Consider the following 20850-nt stretch of genomic DNA (forward strand, 5'->3'; position numbering starts at 1 on the left):
CCAAGAGTTTCGATAACAGATTTATTAAAGCCCTGTTCATAATAAATCGTAAGTATGTATAATTTCCCCCCCCCCCCCGAAAATTTTTTTTTTATATGAAATCATTTATGAAAACGTCAAAGTTAATTAAGAAAAAAGATGTAAGGGAAATAGAGTGACCAATTGAAATTGATCAAATAACCAAATGAAATTGATCATTTAAACGACTTCGAAAGTTGTATTGTATTTATAAAACTTGTTTCCAAACTTGACCCCAACTGTATCACGTGTCACGCACAAAAGAGGAAATGTTTAATCTTTCTAGAAGACCCGACACCACTTCCCATTTAGTAGGATCTTACAGGTAGAAAACTGTTTGTATATACCCGCATTATTGTGTCAAAATCGGTGGTAGGTAAAAATCTCGGTACCTTATTTCTCTGAGATTAATTCTGTCAGTGCTTGGTGACACTTAAGTGTTGCTTACGATATATAAAGTTACTCCATGATCAGTGGGAGAAATACTAGTCATATTGTTAGAGCATCACGTCAACTGGATATCTGATCTCCCAAATCGTCTTTCACTTTCTTAAGTAGTTCAAGTAGTTTATGTTGTGTCATTAAGGAGTATCGAATTATCGAAGAGAGATTTAACCCCATGTTCTCCCCATTGTGATTTAATCTTCCCACCCCTAATCACTGTTGTATGGACGCTTAATTTAATTGTTTAGTTAGTTCTTATTCTTCATTCACCCTGGAATTTTTACGACTCCCATATGTTTGACATTTTAATCTTAATCGGAATTCCTAGCTACTAGTCTTATATTTTGCTTCCATGGCGAAATTCCAGAGAAAATGACCCAAATGTATTTTTTGAGGCCGGCATAATATTTTCCTTTATCTATTCAATTGGGATAAATTATTTTTAGCGGTATGACCATTTTATTTTAAACCACAATTTGACCATCAGATAAGCACTTGAATAGGACAAATAGCATTATTTAGATTACGCGATCTCCCGGTCACATTCCTGTTGGTGACACTTGATTATCTTGTTATATTATCTAATCGGTACTCCAGTTACACCAGCGGATTGCCTGGACATGGTACACAGGGGCTTGAAAAGGATTACAAGAGCAAGCAAAAAATGTGTGACTAGGTAATCGAATGTAAACGATAGGGTGACACGAACATATCTGAGAAACTTGGAGAGACTCTGTAATGAGTTGAAACAAATTACAAACAAGTATGGGTTTTTATTGACGCTGAAACATCAGAATTGTTTTGGGTGTAACCGCAACGGAAAACATCCATTTTATGCAATTGATGCTTTGATGATGGAAAATATATAGTTGCTATAATAAATGTGTAATTCCCCAATAGAAAGAACTTTTGTAAGATTTTAATGAAACAATCTCTATGATAAATTGTAAACAATTCAGTATAATTTGAGTTTGTGTTGTAGACATCCTGGAAATTACACCGACAATCAATTAACTGGATATTTTAATAAGGTTATATTCCGATATCAATTCATTATTTAGACTTGAATGTCGCAATGTTTGAATGCCAATCAAACAAAATTAAATTGATTATATAAATTGTTCTTGAGGATATTTATGAATCTGTACCCATAAACATGTTTTTCTTTGAGACCATCCTTTTTGAGTAGGTGCTACACTTACAGACATTCTGTCTGGATGGGATGATCTGCATAACGTACCCAAAAGTTTAAATAATTTCAAGAGCTTTTTCTGGAAGCTGAAGCCATGAAATGTGGAATATTAAGAGTTAAATCAATACCTAAGCTCATCAGACTTTATTGGATATACCAACAAAAAACATTATCTACCATAAAATCCCATTAGTGAAGTAGACGCCAACTTAAAATATATCTGACGTAAGAGAAAAAGTAGTACAGAATGGTACGAAAAAATTCCATATCCTTGACCTACATTTACTCTGACCATTTAAAGACTTGTTCTTACGAGCTTAACTATGTCACATGTTTGGTCCACAAAACTTTTTTTCATCTGAGAGTATGATATGGCTCACTAACCAGGAGATTCGGGGATTTTTCTAGCGTGGTTTCCTCTTAACCGTGGTGCAGGATGGAGGGCGTAAAGAAACCATGATGATGAGTTAGTTGTATTTTACGTCCGCTTCCACAAAGAAACCATGAAATTCAATCAGTTTTATCTGAAAAGTATTAAGTGACACCCATAAATTAAACGATTAGTATTTCAATCTGCAAAAGCCAGCAAAGCAAAATTATATTCCATTCTAAAATTAAATTGTTATAGATTTGTATCTTAATGGTAAAATTGACAAAACCTTTCATATAACCAACATTAAAGTTTAAATGGTTGAAAGAGAAAAGATTGTTCCCATACTCTTATCAAGTTGGTTTATTCTCAAACACACTATTTTAGTAGTAAAGAAAATTACATGAAATCTGAATACCGGTTATTAGAAGCTAGAAAAACACATACATAAACATGACACAGAATTATAATGCAATTCTAACCACATTTAGTCTGAAATAAAATAAATGTAACTCGAATACCGGTTATTACTGGATAAAGACTCGGATTTAAAATTAATCATAGTACTTAAATTTGCACTTAATTTTCATTTCATTTCCGTACCGAAGTCATTTACGATGAACGTTATTTAGAGTGTGAAATCTAAGCTGGTAAGTCGGACAGGGAACATAATATATAGCCAAGTATTATATGGGTGAATATTTGTGACGATATAAATACAGATCCGACGGTCATATATACAAGCATGGCTATTTTCATAATAGACAATGCAGGACAACTAAATAACAAAATTTAAACTGAACAAACGATACATTATGGGTACGGTACTGCTGAAACAGAACAATAAGCAAATTATTACCAGGCAAGATAAAAACATTGCTAAATATATATTAAAATTGATCCTTCTTCTACACTGATATGATATTCTTTTTATTCGTATATTCAACAATTTAGCGGGACCAACCACGACAGTCATTCAGAATAATCATATAGCTCATAATTTGTATACGAAACTATCCTTGTGTATTTTTGTTCATGCTCTTCCCTTACCGCCCTATAGGCATATTTTTCATCAGTAGTAACAATTGCTGAGTACAGGGTTGGGGTAGGCAGTGGCCTCCATTTACATGTTTATTTGTTGGGGTATGTTCTTTAAATACGTATTCTGTTAAGACTACATCAAAATTAAAAACGGGTTACCAAGCAATGAAATATAGGCATACAACTAAGTGTATTCCATAAATTTTGTCTCACTAGAAATATTTAAATGAATAAAAGCCAAATTGTTTATACCTAGTGTAGAATATTATTATTATTTAATTATTATTATTACAGCATATTTATAGTGCGCCCTTTCATATAACACGTTCAGGGGCACTTTACAAAGTGACAATGTAATCATAAATAAAGAACAAAATTATGGACATGTTAACGATTGTATACAGAGTCAGTTAAAAGTCTGAAAAATGTTTATAAAGTTGTTTTTAAAAGAATATAGAGATGTACAACATCTTAAACTAAATAGTAGATTATTCTATAAAACAAGTGCTTGATAACTAAAAGAGCGCTGACCATAAGAGACTAGTTGAACACTTTTGGGCTTTAAAAGTAGTTTATCTGATGTACGTAATGTTCGGTCAGGTGTATAATGGTCTAAAAGATCTGGAAGGTAAACAGTAGCTAAATTATTTAAACATTTAAAAGTAAGTAATAAAATCTTAAAATCAATTCGATATTTGATATTTATGTGGTCGCATTTCTTAGTTAAAGTAACAAGTCTACCTGCAATATTCTGTACTTTTTTCGTAATTTATCTCTAAGCTTTAAGGGTAACCCAACTAGAAGTGAATTAAAGTTATATAATCCAGAAGTAACAAGGGCATTAACGAGTGACTTAGTGGCCTCTACAGTTACAAATTTACGTATTTTACCTATATTTCTGATATTAAAATAGCACAATTTTCAAATATTATTTACTTGATCTCCCATAAGCATAAAAACTATCAAAGATTGCAACAGTATTACGAGCAGAATAAGATGAAAATATATCACAATTACCAATTACAACAGGGGGGTTATCGTGTGTAAATTTACTTAATTGATGCCTTGAGCCTATTAACAAATATTCGGTTTTATCATCATTCAGTTTTAGAATGTTCTTTGACATCCATTTTCTAATTTCACTGTTCTCAAATTGTAATTTTGATAAATTGAAAGAATATTGACCATTAGGTGTAAATGAAATATATAATTAAGTATCATCGGCATACAAATGAAAGCTGAGACCATATTTCCTGACAATATCACCTAATGGTAACGTATAAAGGGTAAATGAAATCGGACCAAGAACAGAACCTTGAGGAACCCCAGATGACAAAACAAATTCCGACAACGATTTACAATTAACTAAAACACAATGTTTTCTACCCACAAGATAGCTTTCTAAAAGATTTAATGTTAATGAAGAGCCACAAATACCGAATTTAAAAAGAAGTCTACGTAAAAGAATAGAAGGATCCACCATGTCGGAAGCAGCAGATAAATCTAATAAAATTAAAAATGTACATTAAAATGCCATTTGAAGCCCGGGTTAAAGCTGTTTCAGTTCTGGGAAATTGTTTATAAGCACTTTGAAATAGTTCATACAAACAGTTATCACCTAGATGGGCCTTTATCTGAGAAGCAATACATTTCTCCAATATTAGTTAAGAGACATAATTACATTAACAACAATAACCCTATAAGTAGTTATCAGAAATTGATGTAATTATGATGACCTTTGCGATTAAAGCACGGGACATGATTCTAGAATTAATTACTGGTAATTGTTGAATTTGACAAACATCTTCATTTCACGTATCTGAATAGAAATTGCAAGCGGGTTGGGTTATAATCGCTTTCGCTAGATTGTCCATAATGATTTTACTATGAGAACAAGTCCCAATATACATCAAGCAGTTTAGATGTCGTTGGAGCGTTCAACAGCTTTTAAGAAGGAATTACCAGAAATTGTTGAAATTCAATAGGCATCTTTGTGTCACTAATTTAAACAATGCATATAAATTTCAAGCTGTTAGAATGATGGCTTTGTCTCCTTAAAGCGTCTACAAGATTTTGCGAAAGGAACAAGGGCCATATCCCTGGAAGTTATTATCCGAAATCGGAAATCGCCAAATCTGAATAGGATTCGTTGTCCTATTAATGTCAACAATATGTTAAAAATTGAAAACATCAGCGTAGACTATTAGAGTATTGTGTTCACATAAAATTGTGGACGACGGAAAGGGGCGATGATTATACATATTTCGAGAGAGAGAGAGAGAGAGAGAGAGAGAGAGAGAAATTGGGTTTAACGTCTACTCGACACAAACTAGGTCATTTCGGGACTAACATATGGTTTAATTTTATTTACATAATTCGCTTGCGCGTATGGGGCTTTAGCAGTGGGAGGAAACCGGAGGACCCGGAGAAAACCCACGAGGTTGGACAGGCGACCCTACTCCTTGCCACGTACAACCGGGGATTCGAAACCCCGCCAGTCGACTCAATGACAGACTTTATGATACAGCGCGCGCACGCTAACCATTCAGCCATCCCCCCCCCCTACATATTTCGAGAAATTCCGCCTGAAACTGAGATGTTGACTGAGATTATAACATAAATTAGTGATGAACGTGATAATGTCTAACCCTGATAACATCATAATGTATTTATAAAGTGTGTTTCATTTAAAAGAAATATAGTGCAACTAGGATTGTTGTTTGTGTACCGGATGTAACAAATTTCTACAAACCAGAACCCATTATAAATTATTTCAGACTTTTATTTAGTCAACGATCAGTGGCACTTTGAAGATTTTGACTGGATAAAAACAGAAAATATAGATTTCTGTACATGTAGTCATAATTCTGAATGATAAAACACATATGAAACCTCATTAAAATAACATTAAATTATTTAACCATAATTATGGAATTGTCCGGTCAAATGTTAAATCCCATTGCATTTCATTTTATTTGACCATACTACAATAGACAAAGAGGCGAGACATTATCACTCACATCAAGTTATCAAGAAATAAAGATTATCAAGAAATATTATCCAAAATAGTATTTTGTGAGGTAATTATTTTATCTCAAAAATGGTTTGGAAGGTTTGTCTTAAATATTGCATACAATCTAATTTATATATTACAGCTATGATAAGTATGAGTACCAATTTATACAACATCCAACATGGTAAACATTCAATTAATATAAATGAATAGTTATTGTGGCTGTATATCCTTTATTTAAGACTACTTATGTTAATAAAAGCAGTCAGAGTACATTGGATTTATGCTGTGTTGTGGGATTTACAACTCCTTCATCGTTCCTAATCTCTTAATCAGATCTTCATGTAGGAAGGGCCCATTTATATTATTTTACGACCATGTCGGTGGTCAAGCGTGTTTAGTTTGTTCATCCAGACTCTATTTAAGCAACCAATAGACTATTATTGCAAGACACTGGATACGCGAATCAGACATTTACATCGGTTATCTTGTTATATGGCTTTTGTTTGTCCAATCTAATCAAACGCACACCAGGATAAGGGTGTAATTCACGACATGAGCGGCAGCTTCAAAGCAAAGACCCCTAAGGAGAGATATATGTTTTGTACAAAGAGAAATAATCAGACGTTATTTTTCTACTCTGGGAAAAATCATTACATGTTGCAATTTGTAAACAAAATTCCCACTGGTTTAAATAGAAAATACGGTTGTCAGTAGCCATATTGTATAATGACGGTTGACCACCATGACAACCAGAATGGGTGCATGCTGGGCATACGTTATACTTGTTCTTTTAATTACTACTATGAAATTCGTAATGCGTGTCTCCAAATAATAGACTACACTTATAATTATGTAACTGTTCAATTAATAGACTAAGAACTGGATTCATTTACTAATCGGCTTCTTTTAAATTATTTGCTAATGATGTCACTTTCATTAACAATAGACTCAAGACTGTCGGTTGCAATCCCATCAACCATGATCTGTAGATTTACCTTATGTCCATCTCTTAATCGTGTCATCAATTGACAAAAATTAGAAAATTATTATCCATTTCAACTCACATATTTAGGAGCTTTCTCGCAGAACACGTTTTGCTTTTACTTTTAAATTCTCGAAGGGGCGATTGTTACAGGTTCAAATTCGATAAAACGATATTAGATTGCAACCCATCAAAGATTTGTTCAACATAGCGGTTTCACGCAATATACCGAGTTTTTGGACGAATTATTGTTATACGTTCACCCTCTGGCCAGTGGCCATTGTATCGGCTTCACCCCACCTATATCAAATTTAAATGCAAGGTATATCAATGTTAGCATCTCATTTCTAAAATATTATTTACTAAATAATTTCACCAGTAAATTGTTATATTTGCTACCTGCCCAGGCAATATATTTCATTAAATAGCTGGCGTTTATAGACTTATTATTTAACGTGCAAAAAATAGCCTTGCAAATACCAGGTTTGTTTGTATAATACTGATATTATATATCGATGTTTATGGTGCCAACTCTCCTTGAAAATTAGATACACGTGTACATATTTGAAATCACGAGTTCACATACACCAATAAATGACAAAGGACACGTGACTTCGATTCGCCTTGCCAATAAATTTGTTCAACAATTTACACTGCGTTGCGACTACCTACGTCTGTGGTTTTATATAGATTATTTTCCCTGCGCTCAATAAATATAAAAAGATTTGTGAACCATCACAACTTCGTATGACAATTGTTAAAATATGTGCTAACACGACAACAAACGAGATGTTTTCAGGAATGTTTCAATATGTGAAAATTGAAATATGTAAATGTTAAATAAAAACAGTAAGGTGAATTACTATGTACATGAGCGTACCCTCTCACCCCTACATGCATTAGACAAACAAAATTATTCACAAATATTGAGTATTTGGAAAATCTAAACGTGGAAAAATGAAGCGTTTTTGAAGCAATATTTTTATGTAAATTATTTATGTTCCTGGATATCAAGATCCATTCTTTTGGTCAAAATAATATATCTAAAGTAGACCATGGGACACAACTACACCACTTACAATTTCTCAAATATTTCATATTTTCTAAGAAAGACAAACATAATTATTTGTATGTCTTTTGCTCAATAGGTTGTCAACTCACTATTATACGATCATAGGTATTATTCTCCCACTTATAAATCCTTTGACCCCGGAAAGAATAACACAATTACCTCCCTTGTTTTCTACCCCCCCCCCCCCCATGGAATAGCTATCTTCAAACGTATGAATTTGAAGTTGAAAATGATATTTTTGCCAATTTCTCTACAGGCAATAGTGAATTATAGGATTAATAGGATTATTCTTTAACAAGGTAGGACTGTTTAAAGATACCATCTATTTTAAGGCTTTATTTCAATAAATTTTAAAACTATAACTTAAAAATATGAAATTGCAACTTTTACATTTTCACTGTGTCTTAAATATTGGTTACCAGACGCCCATCTTTTCACGGTACGATAACAACATCAATGTTGTTTTAAATTGACCAATAAGTTGTGTTTGCAATGTCGAAGACTGTGGATGATACTGAATTAAAGCTACTTTAAAGGTAATCAATTCGAACTTGTGATCATTTCACACATTAGTTTTTATTGAAATCACGCCACGGCCCATTATATTCACGAAGACACCGTGCTTAATTTCACAATAAGACTAATATTGCATTAAATTAGTAGGCCTACATATTTTTGACATTTGAGATATATGTGAATGATCTGACTTTTTGTGCCATTAGTGACAGGGTCACAAGGCATTTCCTACCGACGATCTGTGGCATTTCGGTTATTGCAGGATTCATGAATGTCCGAGACAGAATGAGGTGATGTCTGATTTCATGTACAACTATCAAACTCAATCAGTCCCATACATTAAGACGGAAAATAATTATCAAAGGTACAGTCCAAATGAACAGATTGTTCAATGAACCGTAACCTGGGGTTCACAAGCTGATAATTTGATAACACCGGCTATGTCTAACACTTGCGCCCACCGCGAATCGCCAAAGAGGATGAGTGTAACGCGAGTTTGATTGAGTAAACATATACAGAGCCAGTCAGTATAGCGTTCATAGCCGCTGTGGTGTACACGCGTGTTCGAGCTCTCTCGCTCTCTTCTTCCAAGTCTGTGGCTTTAAGTCAGTTAAAATTTGATCGACCGAATGCTAAGTTGTGAATTGCTAATAATCGAAGCATTATCATTCGAACTGACTTGGAATTACTTTAATTTATAACAAGTGTTTATTTATTGAAAACCTGTAGATCTACGTATGGACATAGGGGTACGGTCCTTTCAGCTCGTTATTGAAGTCTGTTAAAAGGAAACAAATCGTGTAAAGTTGGAGTTACTTTATTTGTTGAAATCATTTGATTGATATTGAATTTGTGATAATATCAGTTTGATAAAATGAAGTCATTTGGATTATTTCGTGGAGTGTTTTTGCTAACTTTATGTATTGCTCTGGTGTTTGCCCAAGATGAAAATCCTCCGAAAAAGAAACGAAGAGGATGCAAGTGTCTTAAGAAATACATGACGGAGGTCAATGCCATAGTGGATCAGAAATTGAAAAGGTTCGAAGAGAAATATTTCGTCTCAGCTTTGCCTGGAATGCCAACGGGTTCCGAAAGATTGACCTCGGCGGCGGATCGGAGATTTATAAAATTATCCGCCGATGTCAAGGAATCAAAGGATGTGCTTTCTAGGTTGAACACAACAATCCGCACAATCAAAGACCAGTTCTTAACACAGAAACATGATGTTTCGGCACTGACTTCCCTTTTGCATAAAATGGACGGTGTGGTCAATAACCTCACCGAGGCTGTCCATCGTATTGAGGTTATGCAGCCAGCACAGGGAGAACTGCGAATGCAACCGTCCCCACTTACAGAAATATCTACCCGACCCCCTGGATACCCACGAGGTAAGCTTCGTTAAATTTACAAATAAAGCACATACACATTTCACATATGATATATTGTAATAATGTTGATGACATGGAACATACACTTGCATGCTTATCCAAATAAGTTGTCATTCATAATCATTCATGCGTGATTGATTTACCCCCATGTTAAAAAGCCCAGGGGTTTATTATGTAAACGTATCATTAGGAACAATGATTTGTCTGTATTGGATATGTAAATCAATTGATTTGTCCATCAATTATAAAATGTATATATTTGCGGAGATCTAAAACTTGTAGACAGAGAGTACTTATTAGGCTATCGTTGAACATGTTAATATTATTACGAATATAATATATGTGAATAATAGATGTGCTAAGCTACAATAACAATACATTGATAGGCATATCCTACGCCGTAAAATAATGTTCAGGGTCATAAACCCCATTTCATAGTCACACTCCCATACTAAAATTTGTTTGTAGATTGTTGCCACCCCCGTCTGTCCGCACGTTTGTCCTTTCGGGATTGCCTGTGGACGCTATAGGGGCTAAATCAGAGTACAATTTGAGTTGAAGCAAATAAAACGTTCTACCCAAAACGTTTAGGGTCCTGAGCTCTTATTTCCAAAATAATCGGGAATTTTCTGTATATGGTAATCTTGACTAGAACATAGTGATCTAAACAGAAATACGTGTACTGAGATTTTATTCAAAGGCAGAACAACGTGGCCCTCATTTGCTGTTTTAATCTCCCATCTTAGTATATTGGGTCTGACAGAGTACAACATAAATGAAATAACCACCATACCATTCTGTACAGCGAGTGATAAACTAAAGAACAGACTCTACTAATTACTATGGTGTTCTATTTCAGCCACTTCGCGCTTTGCCATTTTAAAAAGTGATGCTCAACGAAAAGAACGACGTCGCCCTCGCGTCGCCTTTTTTAGGGTTAAATAATTATGGAGAAGAAAGCCGACATCGCTATATTTTTAACACTTCGCTATCCAAATACCGAAACGTCGTCTTTCGCATCACGCGACCCCTTTTCTAGATGGAATTTCATTAATGATGTGTACGCATGTCTAAGGAGCCTTCAAATCAAAATATCTGTCTTAGTCTTAGATGTACGTTCACGACAATGTTTGCTTCTAAAAAACTATACTATGTCAGACAAAGATTTTGTATTATGGTTGTTTCTAGACACATGTAACCGGCATACTGTATGAATGTCGAAGTCGCTATTTTTCACAACGGCCGCGCGAAAGTGCCTGAAATAGATCATCATAAATTATACACATTGATAGTGCCAACAACAATCAATGTTTGTCCACAGCAGTTTATATTAATATATAGTGAAAGCATATCAACGTGTATTCCATATACAAACTGAAACTCACCATTCTGTTTCCGGAATTAAAGGTATTTTCAAAGAATGTATCTTTCTTATGTTTCGCAAGAATTAGAAATTGCAATAGCTATTAAATTTAGGGAATTTGTCGAATTATAAGTTCGCTTTACACAATCTACTTTAGACTAAGAGCCAATTGGAATTTAATTCCAGTTGTGGCAGAATTATATCCGCATTACCATTAGTTAGTTTCAAAACCACAGGATGTGTTCACAAGACGTTAAGCTTAATTTCCGTAATTAGAATTCAGTATGTAAAAACCAAAGCTATTTTTACAAAGTTTATAAGAGATTAATACTATAATAACGGTTCGCACATTATCTTTTAATGCTTTATATAGCATACGGCCACACGTATATACAAAGCCCACAGAAGCAGTCATTATAGGTCTATGTTTATATGTACTAACATCCGATCTTACCTCTCTGTAAGTAAGTGCATTGTAAATCTATTTACATTGTATCGTGCCCACCTTAGTATCACTCTACATACCTACAATGCAGTTATACACAAAATATACATTTTGTTACATAAGAATGGATTCAAAGATTGAAGCGCGCGAGATAACCATATCTCTGACCTCGCTTGTTTATTTCAGTAAACATAGCTTGTGACAAAATATCATAGTTTTGGAATAAGATAAAGTAACATGGCCCTGGTGTTAAATATTGACATTTCTCATGAAATGCAATGGACCACCGGTATAGAGGACCATGACCATTTCTAATGCTTTATACGATGTTTGCCTCCCCTTGGTATTTTATTCAATACGCGAAATCTCAAATCTCCAACAATTGAAAGTTTTAGAAATATATACCAAGTTAGACCATTACATCTCTCGCATTATTATGAAAAGCGTTATGCATAGTGCCAATCCAAGTGTGTTTACTGTATGACTATTGGGTTACTCTACTCTAATAGATTTCCTCCAAATCTCTAGAATCCATTGCAATATGATAAAAGAGTTTATTCATATTTACTTTGCTTTGATATTTTTACATCACATGCTGTAGATTTGTATATTAATGATTGACATATTGGTTATACACCAAAATCTTCGCTTGCTTCGTACAAAAATTTACAAAATTTATCATCAAAAAATAGACCAGAAAAGAATTCTGAAAATACTACACCTGGCTTAAAATGTTCCTTATTATTCCGAAAGCAACTATCTATATACATATTCCGCAATCCAATATTTTCCTGTATGTAAAACAAAATACGTTAGTTATCCCGAACCATTAGAAAGTTGTTGTAATAAAACCATAGACAACTTGACATGTTAATATAAAGCCAATCCCTGTAAATCTTATAAAGGACCACATTGTTTTTTTATTGTACAGAATATTTAAACTCTCAAGAAACAAAATGTTTCACTTCAAAGACATCAAGACACTCCAGACGTTCCATTGTCAATTGGTCATTGCTCTTGTGTGCACGATATTGTACAACAGTTTAAGTTTCCCCAAGTATGCCAATAGTTTTTGAACATGTGCTTGTGAGGGATAAATTTACGTGCCGCGAAAGTTGATAAAAATGTCCTCCCACATGGACAAAAAACAAATGTTTAGCCAAACTTAAACGTACTGCTGAAATAGCTAGAATTCATCAAAGGATCCCGAAAGAAAGTATTTGTGGATAATCAATAGAAAGTTTATTTGATGAACTGTAACCTGACAATCATTTCATTCCATGCACTTCCCACCTACGTGTATCCCAAAAAAACCTCCAGAGATTAAACTATGCAACAATTTGTACCCCGCCCACAATTTCACCGACGACCTTGAAGCTTGCTGAAATAGTTCTCCAAAGACTATGGCTCCGACTAACCATTGGATGTCTCTCTATAAATACCCAGCGCCTTCTTTCATTGGTACAAATATCAAATAACGTTTAAAAAGCTCTGGATTGCATGTATAATATGTAAAAGATCGGATGATCATAATTCGTAGAATAGATTATCACATAGACTGAATTATGTCTCCAGGATACCACACCAAATGGTTCACTTCATTCAAAGATTTACTAGTAATTTAATGGTTGAACAACTTAATGAAATCACACTCTTTATTCACACTGTATACTTTCTATCGTTCATTTCATAGTGTAAAATAATCATTATTAAGGATGACATATCAGAAATTCTAGGGCACTTACACCGGGTTATTTTATCACACGTTTGTGATTTGATTTACATAAACCGTACATGCGTTTTATGAAGGGTGTAACCATATCTTCATACAAAATTATCTAAAATCCAGTGTAAACGTATCTACAAAATTTATTACATATTTTATTTTTGGTCTATATTCAGGTAGTTTTTCAAAGGTTTGTGATACACCATTACCTTTCCAAATATGTGTTATGTTAAATTTGTCTATTTTATTTGATGTTTAAATTTTTTGTTTAACCTTGTCTTCCTTTACTTATTTCTGTTACGGCAAATTTTGACATAATCTTTCAATATAAAAGACAAAACTAATTGGGTCCGTTTTGCATATGCTCGAGCATTACTTCAAGAAGTCAGTTCATTTTTAATGAAATTCATTATCCAAGTCACTTTCTCATGGACGACAAATACGGTCTTCTTTTGGAACTTGAATCCATCTACAGGTTTCGCGTGTTGTTGTTATTCAAAGTTTAGTTAGATGTTTAATAAGATATTTCGGTAAAATTGACAAATATTGTTCAAAATTGAAATTGTTTTAAAATAGACAATAATAAACACCCCTCGACGAGTTACTGATTTCACTTCTCCACAATTCATTATATTGATACTTTAACCATAATTTAACAGTATGTGGAATTCGGTTATATAATATATTACACTAACACTATTTATGGAATAACAATCACTGGTTTATTAACATGCAACGTTTCGACATCATTTGCTTGATAAAGACGAGAGTATCATCGTCGAAACGTTGCATGTTAATAAACCAGTAATTGTTATTCCATAAATAGTGTTAGTGTGTTACTGTTCAATTACTAAATGCCACTTAAAGAAGATATAATATATCACTCAATCCGATTTCGTTAAATATATTTTTGATATAAAAAAACAAACAAATAAATTTGACTTCTTTAATATATACATTTTTTAATTTTAATTTTGACTGTGTGTGCGTCATAAAACATTTGAGCCATCTGGTTAACCCTTTAGTACAACCATAAAGATCAAACTGAATAACCAGGGGGTTAACTTGTTATGTCACTTTTATTACTATGATTGTACTTTAGGCGAAATCGGCCCGAATTGCTCCAACTGGCGAGTTAAATTGATTCAGACAATTGATGAGCTCTCGTGAGAGAAAAAAATTAAACGACATTTTCTCTGTGTCGTTTATTACTGTTTGAAGTGGGACTGGTGAGAATTGAAATTACCCACGTGAACAATGTACCATTTTTCCAGACCTTTTTAACTACTGTTTAATTGGTTTGATTCTTAATTGAAATTTAATAGTTCCAGTTCACCACCTTCTGTCTATACACGCGATACTACTCCAGCAGGACTCCACTTGACATTAAAGGATGACCGTTCGCGTCATGACATGGCATACCATTTTTATTTTACAAAATAGCATAGCATGGACCTTGAATGGCATTTAGAGATTGAACATAATATAATTGTATGCTTGATACGACCAGTGAAATCTTGTCGAACGTCGTATAGTGATTGTTATCCATAGAACTGTGTTGTGGATAAGATTACCGAGTTTGGGGTTTCTTTTTTTATTATTTTTTTAAAGAGTGCTAAACAAGTCTAAAATAGCACTGAATACAAACTTAACACTGCGTTCCATTGACATTTGATGCTAATTCGAATTTGAACAGATAATTGGTGCGGCTATTGATTTCCATATTGTAAGGAGTTGCCTTACTTAAAAAGAATCCTTATGATTAAGAAAATATTATATTATAAACGTGTGGGTTTTGTTAAAAGTATAATATTGCTTTTTGAAAAGAAATGGAAATTCGTGTTCTGGGAAGACTACGAAATCCATAGACATGATAGTATCTCTCCTTGGTTCTTTGTAGTTTTTATGATCTTGACTAGGATGATGACCTAGGTAACACCTAGCTAAGTGTTTCTGGCTAAAGTCGAGTATATCATCTCTTATAAACCATCTAAACTTGCTTAACGGCTATAGTGAATCACCTCTTGTGAATCTAGCATATTTCTTTGAAGCTGGCATCTTTGACGAAGTATATGTGCTTACTGGATCACACTTCACTTCTTGGACATCGTCGACATGATCACACCAAAACCATTTTGTAGAAAATCAAAGCTCACATTTTTGGCAACCAAATTCTAGGAACTTATAATTCGAAAGCTTAGTTTACCTAGGGCTTTGCATCTAGTTGCCAAATTGTTTGAATTGTATATTTGGAAATATGAGGTTTTGTTGTAATAGGAATTTTCACAGGTACTAAAATGTCTTATGTAATACATTCATCAAGTTTAGAATTGACGTATTCTGGCACTGGTACTTATTTATCATCGTGTATACTATTTTCTCTTTAATACAATGCATGTGTTCATCTACATAGTTGACGCCTATTTCAAATATATCCAAATAACTTAAATATGCCCATTGGTTCACGCATATTACTTAAAGGAAGCGCATCTTTGGTTCACGCATATTTCAAAAATAGCTTACCCAAATAGCTTAAAGGTGCACCATTATTTTAAAGATGTATTATGTAAGAAATAGACAAAGAACTGACAGTTCTTGATATAATAGTTCAACGTTAGATTATGAAAAAAAAAAATATATTGAAAAATTCAGTCAAAATACTTTATTCTATAGCGTAGATTGTTTAGTAGCTACGGTACTTGACAATCGAGACTGGATCTCGATTATTTTATCGTTAAACTCTTGAATGGCCGCGGTGTTCTAATCTAGTTCAAACCGGGGCCATCCGATTTCCCAGAGAGTTCATTATGGCCTTGTCATGTTAATAAATGTTTAAATAATAATTTATGGTATTTGAAGCCAGAAAAAAGACCTGCAATAGGCAGATTTAGCTCTTACATATAGTGCTTCTTGAAATGAATTTTATGTTTGGAAAATGCTTATAAATCGAGAATGTCTTAGAGCTCCAATACGCCAGGCATTAGTTTACGATCTTAGAGAAAACAAGACAAGATGAAGACATAAAATCAGTGAAAAGTAGAATTGATACATTTTAAGATTTTCTGGAATAATATCGATTTTAAGTATGTATTTGTCTTTTAGAATGAAATATATGTTTCAATGTGTGCAATTATAACATACTTTTGCCGCTTTAAATGTATGTATTTTTACATTGTCATATCTAAATGTACATAAAAAGGTTTGAACAGCCGAAGAATTGAAAATATGTTGAAATTTGTATTTCTTTCATATGGACTAAAAGGTGTGTTGGGTATAACCACTAATCTCTGGTTGGCCACGAGTCAAGTTCGCCGAGCTATGCTTTGTGTATATTTATAAATGCCTTACGTACAGAAAACTATATACCAAATGTGTAACCAAACTGAATGTGGTGTAGCCCATAATGTCAAATGGGTCTAGTACAGAGGCAAAATAATCGAACAAAAGTAATGAACTATCAAATCATTTGAACTTGCGACAAGTAGTTGTGAGAATCAGCTGAAAGAGGTAATTGTGTGTCTGTTTATGCAAGTATTTTCAGATACGAGCACATGACAGGTTCTTTTCTGAAAGAAGTCGACCGGTGGTGCGTGTAGTTTTCTATAGTATTCATTAGATTCGTTATCCAGTTCGTTCGTCATGGGTAATATTTGGAATCACACGTGTAAATAAAAGTGCTTAGATCCCAAACTTCAATTACTGAGGTTGTCTGGGTACCAATTAAAACGTTCTTATTAATGACTTGACAATTGAAAGTGTGGGTTCCATGTGGTAAGTTTTTTGCTGTAACTCCATTGATTTATCTGTTATGGTCGTGACTAAAATACCGTTCAGGCGCCCCTATTTTAAAACCAGTTCAAATCGCGGGGGTTTTTAAGACAGGATTGTGTTGCGTTCACACATACTATAATCCAAACCAGTTTAACTATTCTTACCTCTTCGGTCGGAGGTTAGAGTTAACTACGCATGGGTAGCTTCATATTCTTTATTCGGTCCTCGCACGCTTTCGATAACACTGGCACTGCCTGGTCCCGATATTTTCCCAGGAATGTAACTTACCTGCGTACTGCACATGATCAAAGCCAGCTGGAGCCGGGGTTTTAAAGCCAACCCGTCCAGACGGCTAAGATTAAGAGGTTTAAAATAAAAAGCCTTCTCGAAGACAGGTCGCCAGCTGGGGGGTTTAAACTGGTTTATTTGTCCCACATTTGCGTTCAGACGACAAAGTAAAACTGGTTTAAAGATCTCCCGGTTTTTTAAAATCAGTTTAAATTAAGCGTTTGAACAGGCTGTTAGCTAGTCATCAAGAAACATCTCTCATTAGGTGAGCAGCCATTTGGAATTATCCTCGATTTAATGGTGGATAAGACAACCCTATTCTATTATCTAAACTCAGTTTTCAAATGAACCCATTATGAGCTTCAATATCTATCCACCTGGGTTTAACTTTCCAATATTTCACCAATTACCTAGATATTTAAAAAAATCAAAAGGATGTATTTCTTTGGTTAGTATCTAAAATAGTCAACTCTTTAGCTACCTTGTTGTCTTTATATTAAGATCATCTGCCCATCTTTAAAGAGTTATTACTGTTTGCTGTGTAAATTTAGCATATAGCAGACTATTATATCAGTCCAAAATAATTACCCAAGTATACACAGAAAGACGAGATATGTTATTATTGAATAAAATGCAAGTTTTCAGTAGGAGGGAATTCTCCTTTTTACCACTTACTGGACAATTCAATATGATCAATGATTATTTTTGTATAGATTTTACTTCACTGTATTTCATCAGCGCTGTCATTTTAATTATCAACTCCGTAAGATGCATAATAGTTGAATAGATCGGCGTTCAGTAAAGTAAGATTTGATATCGTCAAAAGAATAGCAGCAACAAAAAATAAATGATTTACCCAAAGTCATCGATTCGAGCTGTGAAGAATGTTGCCTATACTTAACCCGCGTCAAATAACTATGTCTTTATATTGGTGCAGTAAATGCTTTAATATGTGAAAAATAAACTCACACCTTGGTGCAAGAATGGTGTACATATTTTGACAAGCAATAGTTTATCCATGGGTTGATTCTTTTCTTTAAATGACTCAGATTCAACTATTTCTTTCAATGACCTCGGTACTTTTAACATTTGTGCGAAACTCTTAATCCTGTTGCTTCGTTTAGTCGTGGAATATCTAATCAAACACACACTCAATACCTCCTTGACCCATCAATTCAGCATGTATTTATATATATTTGCCAGCCCCACCCTACTGAACAGGCGTTATTGATACCGTAGTAATCCCGACGAACAAAGGCCCCTTTCACATGGTTTTTGACTTCAAGCGTAAATAAAAAAAATAAAAACATTTACTTTGAATGAAAAACATATAAATGAAATTAAACGGTATGATTAAATTTCGTTTGAAATTTGGACCACCCTGGATTAGTGAATCGTTCAAACTTAGGGATATGTGAGTGTCTATTACAAAACTTGAAGCTGGCGAATATTGAATTAAGTCTCTTAATAATGCTCTATTTTGAAATGACCGCCACACGCCACATAGAGAGCCTATGTTAAATACTTCAAATAGATCATTGAATCAACGTCATTTGTTTCTTGGGGTTTTATTTTAATAATTTTTAGCAGTGGGAGGAAACCGGAGGACCCAGAGAAAACCCACGAGGTTGGACAGGCGACCCTACTCCTTGTCACGTACAATCGAAATCGAAACCACGCCAGTTGACTCAATGACAGACCTTAAGATACAGCGCGCACGTGCTAACCATTCGGCCATCCACCACACACTCTCCCACCCACCCATCCCCCAGAAGAGAAAGAGGTGTATATGTTATTAAAGTGTCACATATCAAAACAGTCATATATAAAACAATGTATTTACATGCAAAATAGTCTGGTTTAAAAAAAAGAGATGTAAAATCAACTATTGTTAAATGGACTTATAGAAGAAATAGTAATAACTGTTGGAATCTCAATAGCGAAATGTAAAATGATGCAATGAGACTGAAAAATACACCAGGTGTCTACCAGTTCCCGCAAGACTCAGGGTTTTAATAGATTATCATAAAATATAATTACAATTAAACTCTTGTGATTTGTAGATATCACAATCATAATTCAGAATGCTCTGGCTTGTTGATTTATTTTATTTTTACGGAATATTAGTTAATTAAACTTTCGAGGCTTGCCTAAACACGTGTAAGTGGATTATATTTACTGTATTAGCAACCCTATCTCATTGTATAAATTCAAAGTGAAGTTGTCCACTTTCCAAATATCTGTAGGATGAACCACGCGACAAGCTTTTCTTTCTCATCTGACACTCATATAATCCCTTTAATAGCCGGCTTAATGTTCCTTCAAAGTGTCATTAAACTTAAACAAGCACCTTTTAAGAAGCCTTTGTGGCAGGGCTCTAATCGTTGACTTAGTGTTAATTTCTTCCTAATCCGCATGCCAGTCAAACTATATGTTATTAATAAAAGGAACAATGAGTTTATTCTGGTGATCTTGACCCTAGGATTATCTGGATATGATGAACTGTCAGCTTGATTCAAAGATCAGCCCCGAAGAAGTAACGATTAAAATTCTTATCCATTTAATTGCTTTAGACGGAATTTCGACAGATTGGTTTGTATACGCTCACAAGAAAATTTATGTGGTAGCATAATATTGCCGTCACTTCCTTTTGTCCACCCGTTGTCCACAATCTAGAGGCTGAACATGACATGCAATTTATACACAGTGCTCATCTTCACAAGACAAAGGACTTTGTTGATTATCAACGATTCTTGATAATTACTTCAAGGTTATGGCTCTTGATCAATTTTAAAAATATTGAGGACGCTCTAGAGTCTGAAGGTGTTATGCGATTGACTTGAAATTTATACGCAGTGTTTAAGTTCATGAGGCGATTATCGATAATTACTATCGAAGCCATGGCCATTGAACGATTTACAAAATCTTGTGAACGCTCTAGGGATATTAACGTTATCATGCGATTGACTTATACAGAGGCTAATTTTCAACGATTTCAGATAACTCGAACGGCTCAAATTATCACATAGAAACCTAAACATTATGTCTGATAATTACTTCTCAGATAGTTACCCAGGGTCAGTTTTAGTGTATTGTGTCGTACCCACTAAAGTCTAAATAAGCAACAAACTTGTGTACTACCCGAACGACTTAGCTCCCACCTTTGACAAAACACAACCCATTCTCAGAGAGTGTTTGCCAAGACATTCGTACATCGC

General features: G+C 34.1%; 1 protein-coding gene across 1 annotated transcript in view; it reads left to right on the forward strand.

The window, feature by feature from the left end:
• Positions 1-9167: 9167 nt before the first annotated feature.
• Positions 9168-20850, forward strand: part of LOC126823285 (fibrinogen-like protein 1) — a 74107-nt gene continuing 62424 nt past the window's right edge. The window contains exon 1 of the mRNA XM_050552026.2: positions 9168-10039. Within this exon, the coding sequence (XP_050407983.1) occupies positions 9526-10039 (514 nt within the window). The 5' untranslated portion in view covers positions 9168-9525. The remainder of the gene's footprint in view (positions 10040-20850) is intronic.

This window comes from Patella vulgata, chromosome 6 (genome assembly GCF_932274485.2).
Source record: "Patella vulgata chromosome 6, xgPatVulg1.2, whole genome shotgun sequence".
In the NCBI taxonomy this organism is placed as follows: domain Eukaryota; kingdom Metazoa; phylum Mollusca; class Gastropoda; family Patellidae; genus Patella; species Patella vulgata.